This window comes from Embiotoca jacksoni, unplaced genomic scaffold (assembly GCF_022577435.1).
Source record: "Embiotoca jacksoni isolate LCO1_2020_lvr unplaced genomic scaffold, fEmbJac1.0.p SCAF_82, whole genome shotgun sequence".
In the NCBI taxonomy this organism is placed as follows: domain Eukaryota; kingdom Metazoa; phylum Chordata; class Actinopteri; family Embiotocidae; genus Embiotoca; species Embiotoca jacksoni.
The window spans coordinates 409,691-424,911 of record NW_027185439.1 but is presented as its reverse complement, the minus strand read 5'-3'; the positions used below and the strand labels follow the sequence as shown (position 1 = coordinate 424,911).

At 41.3% G+C, this 15,221-nt stretch overlaps 1 protein-coding gene across 1 annotated transcript; it reads left to right on the top strand.

Annotated features, from left to right (window-relative positions):
* Positions 1–351: 351 nt before the first annotated feature.
* LOC138192152 (myelin regulatory factor-like protein) lies at positions 352–14,276 on the top strand. Its single transcript, XM_069139387.1, has 24 exons — positions 352–419; positions 1,392–1,557; positions 2,767–2,860; positions 3,566–3,627; positions 3,727–4,180; positions 4,507–4,704; positions 4,837–5,032; positions 5,585–5,661; positions 5,977–6,087; positions 6,161–6,251; positions 6,355–6,555; positions 6,672–6,780; positions 6,911–7,020; positions 7,495–7,640; positions 8,391–8,543; positions 8,639–8,704; positions 9,139–9,185; positions 9,397–9,552; positions 9,724–9,771; positions 10,470–10,554; positions 10,669–10,743; positions 11,198–11,309; positions 12,441–12,512; positions 13,142–14,276. The coding sequence occupies exons 2-24, from the start codon at positions 1,485–1,487 to the stop codon at positions 13,232–13,234; spliced, it is 2,829 nt and encodes a 942-aa protein (XP_068995488.1). The 5' UTR covers positions 352–419; positions 1,392–1,484; the 3' UTR covers positions 13,235–14,276.
* Positions 14,277–15,221: the final 945 nt, after the last annotated feature.

Sequence of the window (15,221 nt, the reverse complement as noted above, 5' to 3'; positions counted from 1 at the left end):
ATCGGACTCTTCATTGTTGGTTTATGTACGATGAATATCAGCGAATATCATAACATTTCAAGAAAGGCTCATTTTGTGTGCGTGTGTGTGTGGCCGCCTGCTTTATGGCTTCATGCCTGCGTCAGGTGTGTGAATGTGTTTTACCTTTTCCTGTTCAAAGCTCAAAGTCCAGCTGACAGACGGAGACGATCCACCGACGCCACAAACAACAACGAGGAATTATTCCACGAAAGGGATTATTTTTCTCTCGGCTAAAACTACAGAAAAGGAATATATTTTGGACATTTGGAGAGGCTTTAAGGATCTAAAATCTGGAGCTAAACCCGCCCTCACAGATGGATTATACCTGAGGCCGAGCAGGTCGGATAAAGTCAGAAATTGTTGCAACTGACTGGCGGCCATCTTGGAGACGCACACAGGTGTGTTTGAACAAATGTGTCGAGCAGATTTAAGTCAGTTTAAAGAGAAGTTATCAGTTATTTTATCAACAGTGCTGCAGTTCAGGTGTGAATACATTAGAAAAGTCGGAAAAAAAATCCAATAACAGTTCAGTAAAAATTGAAAAACATTGTGTTCCCCCAATTTAGTTTTGCTTTTTTTCAAAATAAGACTTCACAAAAGCAAAAATCAAAAGTGCCTAATGGGTCATAAATTAATCATTTTATCAATCATGAATATTTATGTTAAAACAAGCTTTCTCTGACAGACGACGTTCCTCTTCTAACAACTTCACAACTAACATTTTATTTTGAAGGCCAACATGCTCATCAATGTGCCGTAGAAATAACACCACTAAATAGTTTTTCCGTTATGTTTGGGTAAAATTTTATCAACGGCTCAATGAACTACACAGCAGAGTGTCCGGGAGGAGGTTGGGGTCGATGGAGGTCCACAAAACGCTCGAGTCCATCTGACTTTTTTTTTTTTTCCATGAAAAAAACAGCTGTTGATAAATGAAACAATTTCTAAATAGGGTGATGAAAACCTTTAAAAGAAACTAAAAATGTCTCCATAATTATTATATAAAAAATTATTATGGAGGAACAAAAAAAAAAATGGCCGAATGAATAGTTTCGGAACGCTTTACGCACGTTTCAATGTTTTTCGAAGACAGACTCGAAGATTTTGCCCCAAATGAGTTAATCTTTCTTTATTACATGTGTTCAGGGGTTTTAACCTTGAACTCTGCATCATTATTTCAGCATCATAAACCTTTCTGCTCTCACCGATAACCACGATATGCAGCTGTTGTGAAGATATCAGACACTTTTGAATTGTTTTTCTGGGGGGGGGGAGGATTTTCAGCTTTCGTGGAGTTTCGTTCTTCAGTTAATTCACATTTCTCTTGAAAAGTCTTGTTTAATAATTAATGTTTCTGTTTATTGTGTCAGCGTAGGTATCTCCGGCCCTGCAGGAGGTCCAGCCGGGGACCCTTCCTGATTCGTCTCCACTCCCCCTGTCTGCAGCGCCCCCTGCTGGGCAGCATGGAGCCCGAACCCGGCCGGCTGCCGCTCCAGGTCCTGGGAGAGAACGAGGCGCTACAGCAGTTCTTCAGCGGTAAGATTAATCTTGTGTGAAAATTACAGAATCTGTTGAAGAACAAGGTTTGGAAGACCATCCAGGAGATTCGGGTCATCCTCGAGGTCGTCGTATTGGACCTTTAAGACGTTGACTACCTTCATTGACCTTTGAAGTGGTTCATACAGTCTTTCAGGATGTTCAGAAGATGTTCTGGGGTCCTGGATGTGGTTTTAGTGGTCTTTAGGAAAGTTCAAGGGTCTCTTGAGGTGGTTCTAGTCGTCTCCCCCAAAGAGGTTCCAGAGTCCTTGAGGAGAACTGAGTTGCCTTTGAAGTAGTTGACTCTTGAAGTGACCGTTGTTAACTCTCAGGAGGTTCTTGGGATTCTTCAGGTGGTTCTTATGGTCTTTCAAAATGTTCAGAACACGCTCTGTCGGTCTTGATGGAGTCTCAGGGTTTCTTGAAGCGACTGATCCTATGGAGGTTCAAGATCTCTCGAAGTGATTGGTGTTAGTCAATAAGAAGGTTCTAGAGGTCAATGGTGGTCTTCGAGGAGGATCCATTGGCGGTTGAAGATATTTAAATGTTCCTCACGAAAGTGCCAGGGATTCATCCCAAGGTTCTTATGATTAAGACGGTTCTGGGGTCGTTGGGGTAGTATTAGTGGACCTTAAAGACATTGACTGTTGACTTGTCTCTTGTAGGGACTGTCGTTGACCCTCAAGGTGATTCTTACGGTCTCTTGGTAAGTTCAGAAGATCTTCTACAGTCCTTGACGTAGTTCCCCTGTCTCTTGAAGTGGCTGACACCTGAGGAGGCTCGTGAAGTGACTGGTGTGAGTCATAAAATGGTTCCAGAGGTCCATGAAAAGGTTTTCGTGGTCTTTTAGGAGGATCCAAGGGTGTTCAGAGATGTTCAAATGGTCCTTACGAAAGTCCTTCACAGGGTTTTTTCTGATTTTTAAGAAGGTCCCAGGTTTCTTGAGGATATTCAAGCCTTAAAAAGGTTGTAGTACTTAAGGTGGTTTTGGTCCTCGAGGAAGTTCCAGCGGTTCATCACGGTTCAATCTCTCACTTTTATATGATTTCCGAATCAATACTTTCATTCTGATTCCTAAAATACAATCTCACTTCCTGGCAGTAGGTCAACAGACCATAACCACAGTCTGTTATCTGTTTCCTTATCTGCCTCTGGTGGTTGACATCAGCAGTTATTGATCACCGTGTGTGTGTGTGTGTGTCCCTGCAGGGCAGGATGTGAGTGGTGTGTTGGACAACTCGGTCGCCGTGGATACGAGCATCCTGGAGCAGTACCTCAGCAACGACATGGACCCAAGCAGCTTGTAAGATTCACACACATATTTTCACTGTGAAAAATTGTATTAATAAGACAGCCGCAAGTTTACAGTGAAGTTTAGTTGTGTGAATCAGCCAATAAATGAACTAGTTCGTCCTGAAGAAGAAGTTTGGGCAACAAGAGAGAAAACTGTAGCCAGGTTTATGTGCTGGGAGACTGCTGTTAGCGACCTCTTTTTTAATGTGTAATTAAAGCAATTAAAAGTAATTAATAAGTTAATTATTAAGTCCTTTCTGCAGGAGCTATTTTTGGTCTTTTCCCTCAATTCTATTCTTACAAACGTCTCATACAAAACTATTTTGCTTGTAGGGAATTATTTTATTGGAGCTTGATTCATGCAAAAAAAAAAACCTCCTCATTCTTCTCTGTGATGGTTTATTGATCAATATAATCAGTCTGATAAATGAAGAACATCAGTAATAAGGTTTGAATAAAGTTCAAAGGTTAACATTTCATTATCAAAGATAGAGTAAGTTTAGTATTGTTGTGTTTGTTTCCTGATGTTTTACAGGACATATAAAGTAGTAGCAGTAATTTCTCTACACACACATTCTTATAACATTTATCAAAATCAGCATTGACCCAGTTGGTTATCAGGTCAAGAAGCTCCCTGCAGGATTAACATTAAAAAAACATACTCAAAGTCGCTCATGTCAGGTTGTGTATTTTCTGTCCTTGTTTTTTTTCCCAGCATGCTCCCAGAGTCGCCTCCTGATTCGAGCTCAGAGGCGTGTTCGCCCGCTCAGATACCAGGTAGCCCGTCATCCACTCTCGTACCACAAATAATTTGGAAATAGAGCGATAAACAGTTTATAAAGTGGGTGTGAGCGGTGTTCTTTTTCTAATTGGCAGACCTCCATTACGAGCCGTCCTATTGGTCCAACCATCACACCAACCAGGAAGCGTTTCAACCCGCGAGCCGGTCCGCCTCGTCCTCGTCCTGTCGCTTTAAGGATGGAGGCTCCACCCCCACCCACCCCAACCTGCTGACCCACAATCAGCTCTGCGGTTTAGGCTTCACAAACACTTACATAAAGTCTGGGACTCCACCCGGTCCACCCGCCCCACCCGGTCCACCCGGTCCACCCGCCCATCCGCAGCAGCACACACACCACTCACCTGAGCACCAACACTACCTGAGTCGAGACGGCGGCTCGCAGGTTTACACCCCGCCCACACCTCCTTCTCCACCCGTCCCTCCGGCAAACAGCTACGGTGCACCCTGCGCCGGTCCCAGCATCGTCCACAACGTACCCTCAACCTCTTCGAACCCCCTGCTAGGCTCCGCCTCCACGCTGTACACCTGGTAAACAGACAAGTCACCTTTAAAAAAAAAAAAACTATACCAAGAGGGTAAATGTCCGTCCGAAGAAATATTTTGTGAGTAGGGACTTCAAATATTTGAGGAAGGTACTTAAAACCTTTCGGTAGACTTCTGAGATGCATTTTTAGTAACAAGGTCTAGTACTGGAAAATCAGTCTTTAACCAAGATGGAAACAGAAGTTCCCTTCGAGGTCGTGAAGTTCTTCACCAGGAAATCAGAATCACATGACGAAGAATCAGACTCAAAACTTGCGCCGGTGATCGTCTGTTTGGTTTGAGAGCTCTGAATCTGTCTCGTCCTTCTTCAGCTCCCCGGACAGTAAGAAGAGGCGGCGGTCTGAGTCCGAGGAACCGTCGGCGGGAATCGACGCATCCTGCTGCGAGGCCGATGGGACTTTCGGTGGCGGCGTCGGCGGACCGTTTCCGGGTTCCTACCAGCTGCTGACATGGAACCAGTACAGTCCAGAACAGTGGAGCACTTTTTACGACGGCAGCTACCAGACGCTGTGAGTACAGCCGAATCAGCGTTTTCTAATTCTGGTTAGGTGTTGTCGAGAGTTTCTTCTCTGTTGGACCTCATTGCACCGCGATCCCCCTTTATAAAGGTCAGCAGGATTGGTATGTCTCTGTTGTTTTAGGTCTCCTCCAGCCTACCACGTGGACACAGATAAAGGCTTCAACTACTCCGCCGCTGACGAGTCCTTCGTTTGCCAGAAGAAGAATCACTTTCAGGTCACCGTTCACATCGGCGTGACCGCAGAGCCGCAACACGTCAGAACGCCCAGCGGACTGCGGGAGGTCGACCACTTCCTGATAAAAGTGTTCGGGGTTAAGGTGCGTACGGGATTCTCTGATCGCAACCAAGGACAGGACAAGTTGAGCCAAGGTTAGCGTGAACACAGGAAGCAGGAGGACGTTGCTATTCATTGACCAACAACTGCAGTGACTGGCGAGCCAGGTTTATGCTCCTTTTAGTCCACCTTCAACTGAACCTTGACTCTTGGAATGGATTGTGGCTATTTAACAAAATACACCACATCTAGATTAGAAGTGATTCTGATCCACCCTCCAACCAGGTGGTGTTTTTCCAAAGCATTAAATTAAAAGTAGCCGGCTTGTTATCAGTTTGTGAAGGACATCTCGGTCTAGATGTCTGGCGATAGTTCCCCTCAAACCAGTCAGTGGTCAGGCGTGTTTTTTTTACATTACCATTTAGTTTCAGCTTACTTGGAAGCTTGACGAAGGTGATACCAAAAGTAATACCATTTACGATCCCACAACCTTTTTGCCCGATTGAAAACCCCAAAAAAGCACAGTGGAAAAAGGGGCTTCAGTATCCTTCATTGCAGTATTCCTCTGTTAGATATCTGTACCTCATCTTCACAGCTGGAAACTCCGAACCACCTGGTGACCATTGAGCAGTCGCAACCGGACCGCAGCAAGAGGCCCTTCCACCCGGTCAGGTAGGTAACTGAGTAAGAGTACCGACTGATGACCAGTTACAACAGTTGCCTTGAAGTTATAATTCATTGGACGTCAGTTGAAAACGGTCCAACTGTGTTATCAGGTCAAAGTTTGAGAAAGCCTTTCGGAAAGCTTCTCATTTTTAGGCAATAAACTTTAGTTTCTGCTGACTAACAACTCTGAGAGCAATAACTACAGAAACAGTGACGTTGGGAAATCACAGTATCTACAAACAGCAGCTTTTTTCTCATTTGAACTGCATTAGTTCAATAAGTATTAAATTGGTCTAAAAACGATAAATTATGATCCTCCAGGGTCAATCTGCCCGGTGGCAAAATAACCAAGGTGACGCTCGGCCGGCTGCACTTCAGCGAGACGACGGCCAACAACATGAGGAAGAAAGGCAAACCCAACCCCGATCAGAGGTGCGTGAGCAGAAGACTGAACGCACGAACGTGGCGAAAGAGCTACGCATTAACTGTGAGTGTGTTTCTGCAGGTATTTCCAGATGGTGGTTGGTCTGTACGCCGCAATCGGAGAGGAGACTTTCCTCCTTACGGCTCTGGTGTCTGAAAGAATCGTCGTCAGGGTAACGACCGATAATCAAATCAAACGATGCATCAAACTGTTTTAGAACACATTAAAGCCCAGAAAGAGGACATATCTCTAAGGTGACGTCTACCCTCCCTAAGGCGTCTAATCCGGGTCAGTTTGAGATGGATGGCGACACCTTGTGGCAGCGCGGGGCGGCGCAGGACGTCGTGGTCTGTCACGGCCGAGTTGGCGTCAACACCGACTCCCCGGACGAGGCGTTGGTCGTCTGCGGTAACGCCAAGGTGATGGGCGCCGTCATGCAGCCGTCAGACTGCCGCGCCAAGCAGAACATACAGGAGGTGAGACGATGAATGAATGTCACTGAAATACTTTAATTATGAGGACAACATTTTTTTACATTTATTTAAGGCCTCTTGAAAATCACCACAAATCCGTCCCTTTGTTTGGTTGGCAGGTCGACTCCGAGCAGCAGCTGAAGAGAATCACTCAGATGAGGATCGTTGAGTTCGATTATAAGCCGGAGTTTGCCTCCACCATGGGGATAGACCACACCCACCAGACAGGTGCTGCCACTCATCATTGCGACACTTCGATCTAAGTGTTGAGGCTCATAAAGGCGTCTTCAGGTCAAGTTCATCAGGATCATCGGATTGTTGATTGTTTAATAAACGGCAGTATCGTGGGATGTTTTAGGTCTTATAGCTCAGGAGGTGAAGGAGCTGCTGCCGTTCGCGGTGAAGGAGGTCGGAGACGTCACGTGTTCGGACGGAGAGAGGATCCATAACTTCCTCATGGTGGACAAGGTAGATCCTCCGTCGTTCTTCCTGAACCGTAGACGGTTGTTGTGTTTATGGCGTTCTCGTTTTGAATTTGACAAACAGAAGAAATTGCGAAATCGACACATTTTGAGAAGCTTGAGACCGAAGACGTTTTTAGCTTCTTGGATTTCTGTCAATTGACTAAATTGTTTCGGATCTTAATTCCAAACGTATTTCCCAATGAATCATCGAGTCAGACTTTGGTGGTATTTCTTTGGCGTACTTGGCTGCTGTCAGCACCAGTTTGAGTCGAGCGTTCGTTCAGGTTCATAACCGGCATTACGTGACCGTAAAAACTCAACAGTTGTCAAACTCACAAAATTGCCACAGTCTAAAAATTTGCCGTTGAGCTACCCGAGTCGTCTTGTCGTCCGAACTCTGCGGCCTTTCCAAAAACTCCCGTTTGTTTTTTTTCAGCAGTCTTTCGTCTCGCTGATGCTCCTCTTCTTCCTCCTACAGGAGCAGATCTTCATGGAGAACATCGGTGCCGTGCAGCAGCTGTCGAAGCTCACCGACGACCTGGAGACACGAATCAATGAACTGGAGGTCTGGAACCGCCGACTGGCCAAACTAAAGAGCCTGACGGGCAGCCTGCGCTCGATGGGGTACCTTTCTTTATTTATCCGCCTGTCAATTCATTTGCTTCATTCGAGTATGGTAAATTCAGGGATTTTTTTTTTATATATATTAAGACTTGGTTAGATTATTTTCAGTTAATTGTCATGTTCGGTAGATAACCAGCTAACATCCACTAGGGGCAGCACTTTAGAAACGATTTTATTAGCTGGTTAGCTTTAGGAGTTTAAAGATTTTAATAATATACTTATAAATGTCCAGATCAGTCAGTTTAGATGCTGAAATAGTTTTGTTCTTTTTTACGTTAATATCACAGTTATTCTGCCCCCTAGAGGCTAGGTGCAGTAGAGGTTAGTCTGTGAAGTATAAGAGCAACCTGGAAAAGTACTGATGACAAGTGTGTGTGTGTGTGTGTGTGTGTGTGTGTGTGTGTGTGTGTGTGTGTGTGTGTTTGGTGTGTGTATGTTGCATAACGGCGACTACACTGTTATCAGTGCATCGATAAAAAAAAATCGCAGGTCAAGGACGACCGAGTTTCTGAAGGCTACTGCGGGTGTGAACGAAGAGCCTGTACAGACACTTAAAGAAAGAAAACATTTATGAAGCACCGAGCTGGTCGGTTTTTGTAGTTTTGTGCTTTTTATTCAGCTCATTGAAATGTATGATGGGAAATGTTTGCAGCGAGGTTTGAAGTACAGTCAAAAAAAAAACAGAAGTAAACCCACTTTCAGTGGTTTCAGAATAAAAGCTAGTCCTTCTCACGTTTTTTTCTCCAACAGGAAACGAAGCAGCGTGTCGCCGCCATCGAGTCCGGACACGTCTAAGACCGCGAACGTCCAGAAGGAAGGACGGAGTAACAAATACTGCCACCGTCTGCAGCGTAAAATCTTCCAGTTCAGCGTCTTCACCCTGCTGGCCACCATGGCTCTCAGGTGAGGCATGACGTCACTTCCTGTTTTTCTTTGTAAAAAAAATCATACATTGAGTTTAGAAATAAATTTTGTTGTGTTTATGTTGTGTTTTGCAGTGTCATCGCCATCACCGCTCTGTATCTACTAAATTTGAAAGAGTTCGACGTCTTTCCCGGCAACAGGTAAGCAACCAAACCTTTTATTGTGAAAGGGAAAAACATTCATATCCTCAAAGTAAAATCCTCGTGATCACCAAATAACACCTAGAAAACACTGAAAACCATTATTATTTCCTTTATAACCTCACAGTAACACTATTAAATACACAAATCACCATAGAAACAACCAACAACTACAGTTACGTCCAGATACAGTCCCGTAAGAGTAACAATGTTGCTACTCCCTCGTAACTTCCTGGTATCATTTCAACAACCCCCTACAGTCGCCTAGCAACCACCTAGTAAGACCTTGTGCCTTCTTTTAGCAACCACGTAGTAGCTCTATTAATTTGAAGGGATATTAAAAACACATTTTATCTTTTGAAGCAGACAAATTATTTAGTGTAGAGTTGTCACTTTTACCAACAACGTCACTTTTTTGTGTGTGCGTCCGTTAGCAACGGCAGCGTGGTCTCTCCACAAACTCCAGCCTGGACCAGCACAGGTAACCTCATATTCATTTATTGACATCCTGACTTCAACCTGAAAACATAGATGTTATTGTTTAATCTAATACATTTGAGAAAATCAAAATGTTTCCTGCTCAACCTGAAAAAAATGTAAGAACGTTGTATATTTAACAACAGTTTACGTTAAATAAAATGTTTAAAGAGCTTATTTATTTTATAACGGTAACTGCTACGTGTTTATTATAGTCCCGCCCACCAGTCCTCTGGGAACCTGGCCTCCGGACGTGGACTTCTGTGACCTGTTGTATTGTGATAAAGTGTACTGCTGCCCTCCACCAGCAGGGGGCAGCACCGACTCCAACATCACCGCCACCAAATCAACTGAGATGTCCGATATTCCAGGTGACAGCAGCTCACTGTGCAGTGCTCCTTTATACGTACACATGGATATAAACTGGAGTACAAATAAATTAATTCTAGTTCAATTAAATCAAAGATATCACACACAGGCCTGCTCCCTCTTTCCATGGTTGGACATGATTGAAACACTGATTTGGTGTTTTTGCTCCACAGAAAGAAAAAAAGAAGAACTTTATCGCAAGCTGAAAAGTGCCAGAGACTGTGAGTGTTCACTTTATACATGTTTAACCTAAACAGACATTTAAAGTCACAAAGTTAAATTAAAAAAATGTAATCCAATATAAACATCACTTAAAAGAAAAGGCTTGTTGCACTTTTTGCCTTACATTATGATTTTTAACTCAACACCTGATTTAATTTAACGTCGACCAAATCTGCAAATTTCGGAGGCTTTAATTAAATAAACTGAGTTTTGTCGAGTAAATTCAATACATTTACATAAAATGTAGGATTTTGCTGAACTTTACTTACTAGCCGGACAGTATTAGGTTGTTTTGATCTATGTTTTTATGCCCAAACTTAAAATATTGCAAAAATAGTTGTTAACCTCCGTCGTGGTGCAAAAAATGGTATCAAGTGCAATTCTATTTCCACTTCTTGATATTTCTTCTTCTTCTGTGATTTTTATCGGACTTTGGTGTCTTTTGTATTTGATATATTCATGACACATAATTAGCGTCGTATATTTTAGTAAACAGCGTGACTGCGGACGACAACAGAACCTCCCTCCCATCTTTACCCTCTAAACATCAACTCGACAGCGTAAACACTGGACACGGTCTCCGTGCCAACGACTCCGCCTTCGTCAGAGCTCGTTGTTGTTGTTGTTGTTGGGACGGAAAACTGAACAATAAGAAAATGTCTCCGCACGTTGTTCAATCAGATTTTTTTCCTGTCAGGGACGAACACAACCATCCATTCATTCAGGATCAAAGAGAACCAGCAAGTGATTGACAGCAAATACTGCCTGAGAGACGAATGTGGGTGAGTGAGGACAGACTGGAGACTTCGGTTTTTGGTTTTATTTTACTAATCGTGTTAAATAAAATGTAAAAATCAGGCTTAAAGAAAAGCTACAACCGAGTGTATTTCCTTCAGGCCCGGTCGATACGTCTACAGAGTTCCTGTCAGCCAGTTTGTTCCCGTCAACATGAGAGTCACTCTGCTGATGAAGTAAGAACTGACTGACATACGGACTTTATCGCAGAGATTTTTATCGTTTGGACTCGAAACGATTTAGTGAAAATGTCGTGAAATAAAAATTGCTTAAATTCTGAAAGATATTTTGAACTGAGTAGATTATAGCGAATAAAAAGTGTAGAGAAAACATGGACTGTAAACAAGCAGTAGACATCAACAAAAGGTGATAACTGGAAATAAAAAATGTGACGGACAAATATTCGTAGCTTGCATGTAGCTGTAGAGTTTGCTAACGTCGACCTTCACGGATCACATTTGTTCCGTCTCCTGTTATTTAAATGTTCTACACTTACACACATAAACAACATTATTAAATGAAGCTGTTTCTGACAGATATTAAGATTGTTTTGGAGAACGACCTAAAAAACATGACAAAATGTTTCTGATGTAGATTTCCTTGTTATTGTTTTTGTGATCTTTGTTTCAGCTCTACGGAGCTGTTGGTGGTCCATCTGTGCAGTTTTGATGAGTCAGCAGCCTGCTCCAGTCTGCTGGACAGAAACACGGTGACGGCCAGCGGATACCCGTTAAATACACAGGTAGAGGTCCACAAAACAACCGCACACTTCATGGGTTCAAATCAAATAGTGCCTTTTTAATGCAGGTTTTTTTTTTTACCTTTGTTTGACTATTTTCCTGGTTTTCAGTCAATTTAATGGTTTCTTTAAAAAAAACAAAAAAAAAAGAAGTCATGAAAACGTGTAAAAATGGTTGATTTAAATCCATTAAATATACAGGAAGTTTTTTGGGGTGAAGCCATGAATGTACAACTGAATGTTTATAAGAATTACAGCCTCTTTACGGTAGAAAATCAAGGTAGTCGTCGTGGTTTAGGACATCTTAAGTACATAAATATTTAAGTGTGTAAACCAATATTACGATACGTTATTTGTCAGCTTACAACATCATTCAAACATGGCCGATGTGAACTCACTACGTTTGGGTGAATGATTCATCGAGTAACAAACCAGTTTCTAACGGTGGTTTGGTCCTCGCCGGGTCGACGGGTTACCGTCCGGCTCTGTAGGAGGTTTGTTGTGATGGCGTTTGAAGGAGGCGCTTCGGGTTCCTACTACGTCTTGTTGTTTGAGGGTCAGTGAGGTTCCAGTCCGCCGACGCCTGAATAATGCAGGACGTGTTGGGAAACACCGATGAATAATGAACAAGCTGCAGGGTTTTCCTCACATCGTGACCGCCACCTGCTAATCACTGCTCACGCTGAACGCAGGACGCTTCCCGTTTCTACGTAGTTTTAATTTGAAGGTCAGAAACGATCCAACTTCAAAACTTGAAATGTCTTTTGTGTCGTTATTAAAATAAAACAGTTTGTCGTTTGACTGAAAAATAAATTCAAATTTATTTTTTAATTTTTTTACAATAAAGGAATCCGTTGAGTCATTGTTTGAGTGTAAAACATTTCAGGCTACTCAGGTGGAAATTTGCAGGTTTTTTTTGTTTTTTTTTAATCTTATATTTTAGTGTATTTTCAAAGTGTTTAGTTTTTTTAGGTTTTGGAGAAAAATCGATCATGAAAACAGATGAATTTTCTTCAGATTAATGTTTTTTTTAATATTCGCTGCGTCTCAACAGACGTATTGTTTTTATAGGAAATAGAGGTTTTGGTGAATAACAGGTAAAAACTGATCTTTGTGTTTGTCTGTTTCTTTCAGGGGGAACACGAGTGGCCTCTTCACGTGGCTCGTCTTCATCACAGCACCTACAACTTCCGCTCCGCAGTGGCTGTAAGAAACAAAAAACATTTTTTAATTTCTATTTCATTTGACGTAAAATCACATTTCACCAGTTATGGATCCTTATGAGCAGAGACAGAAGACACTTTTTTTTTTCAAACACAAAAACACAAAAATGCTATGTTAGTTTTTCTTCAGGCACTTGCAAATGACAACGTAAAAGAAAATATAAACCAATCTTTGGTGTTTCAATTTTAGGTCTTTACTTTAGATCTCCACAACAGTTAGCAAGCTTCTGAAAACAAGTCTACTTTTTCTACTTTAATCTACTTCAGATTGTTTCGCTTTTACCGAGAACATTTGTGAAAAGATTTACCGACACGACGGTAACTCAGTCAGTCGGTTGCTGTGCATTAGACACGTATGATATCATTACGTCAACAAGTCAGAATATTGATAATATTCCGATCTGGGTTTTTTTATACTAAAAATGATACCGATAACATCGTGAACGATACGATATGGCACTCTCCGAACTTTCCTCTGTTTTAAAAAGTACGGACCCGGCTAAAAAAATATTGGTTCAAAATCATGGAAATCAATTGACTAAAATATTACGAACCTTGTGGTTGATCGTATTTACGATATTGATATAAGTGCTTTTACGTGTCTTTCTCCAGGGTCAAGCGGATTGCAGTACTGTCCGCCACTACGCGGGGGCGCTCTTTACAGAATACCATTTCCACTTCTACCGACGCTGCACGGACTTTTAGACACACATTCAAAGACAAAGAAACTATAAATTTTCAACATTAAATATTTGCTTTTCCTACACAAAGATGACGCTGATAAATTCCTCCTTTGTTTTATTTGGGTTTTTTTCAGAAAAAGCTGCAAATACATTTTTATTGTGAAATGAGAAAATGTAATTCCAAAAACAGTCAGCAGGGACAGTTGCTCAGATCAGTCACAATATTTTCTTTGATGTTCAGTTATTTAATGTGTTTCACTCTCATGTCTTTCCTGCTTCGTAAAGCTTGACGCAAACACCACAAGATTCAACTGATGAAGAGATGAATTCAACAACATCCCACGTTGTACAGATTTTAAGACTATTATTCTAACGTCAGCGGTGAGACGTACGATTTAATGTGACTTCGATTCAGACAAATAGCAAAATTTATATGGCAGAGGTTGATCCTCAGCAGTGGGGGAAAAAGGAAGCATTTCTGATGTCCAAAATTATTAGTTTTCTGCCTTGAATTTAATTTTTTTTTCTTACTTTCTTATGCCTGTAAAACTATTAAAATAAAGTCATATCAAGCTGTGACGAGGGTTCATTGGAAAAGAAGTGGTCGACTACGAAAGGTCACGACCTGGAAAGTTCCTGAGCTGGAGCGACCACAATTAAGTGTTTTGATGTGGTTGTCATAGTTTTTAATTATCGCAATTACCTTTATTTGCTGCTAAATAATAAGTGAAGAAATCATTTAAAATTAACTTTTGGAGAATTTTGTGAATTCCGAGAATAACGCTAGAATTTTTCAACTTGGAATTTCTGTGTTATACATGCGTGTACTTTTGTACACTTTTGCAGTGGCTAGGCCAAACGTGACACTGACACGGTGCCCTCTAGTGGACCGATGGGTGTATTACGCACTTTAAGTGTTTATGTTAAATGGTAAATGATAAAAAGATGAATCGTGACGTATTGTGTGTTTCGTCTTGGGAATTTGTTCCTATTGCCTTTATTTTTTACAACTTCCATAACTGTTGTATCATCACCTGTCAATGTTCATGGGAATAATTTATTTAATAATAAATTGTAGGACAACAAAATTTGGTTGTATATGGACAGAATTTTTGGGAGAGTAAACGTGAACTCTCTCAGTTGAACACACTGATGACTTATTCAGGTGGAGGAGGTGCAGCAGAACCAACTAACTCAGGAGGTGTCCGAGTCAAACGGCTCAGCTGCAGCGACCAAGGTAAAGTTGCAGGACGGAAACAAAACCGAGCGGTCGAGATGGACGCGCAGCAAAATGTAAGTATCTGCACAGTTGGAGGATTTAAACTTGTTGTTTTACAGAAATATTTCTCCCTTTTAATATCTAGAAAAATGCACTTCTGAAAATAAGAAGGACAATTTCCCTTATGGCCAAAAATAAGTTATTAGCTCTTAAAACCAGAATACTTCAAAATCAGTTTTCACTCTATGTGAATGGATATTTTTATCAAAGTAAACTAAACTCCTTGATGCTGGAATTGTGAGATTTTATATTTAGAAACTGGATGTTAAACTGTATTAATGTTCTTCAGCAAATGCATTATTTGAATGATAAAAAATATATATATAGTTCAGTTATATAATGTTTATTTTTGAAGAATATAACTGAGTTTTTCGTGTCGCTATGAGGTTGAGGTCTGGAGGTTATCACAACGACCGCTGTTCAAATCATTCACACATATCACATTAAGGATCACATGAAGGGTAAAGTCTTTTCTTTAAACGTAAAATGTAAATTCTCAAGATCATTGATAATTTAAAAGTTATACATGTGAAGTTAGTCTGTAATCAATAAGAGTATCTTTTAAACCTGTTGTAATTTTGGTGAGTGGGTTAAAAGTAGTAAACATTTTGGATTAAAATTTCAGTACAACTTTGACTGATTTTGATCTGCTGCCGTTACGACTCGTGATTTTATAAATAGTTAAATATGATAATAGTTTATTACATTTCATTCATTGTTTTAGCAGAAA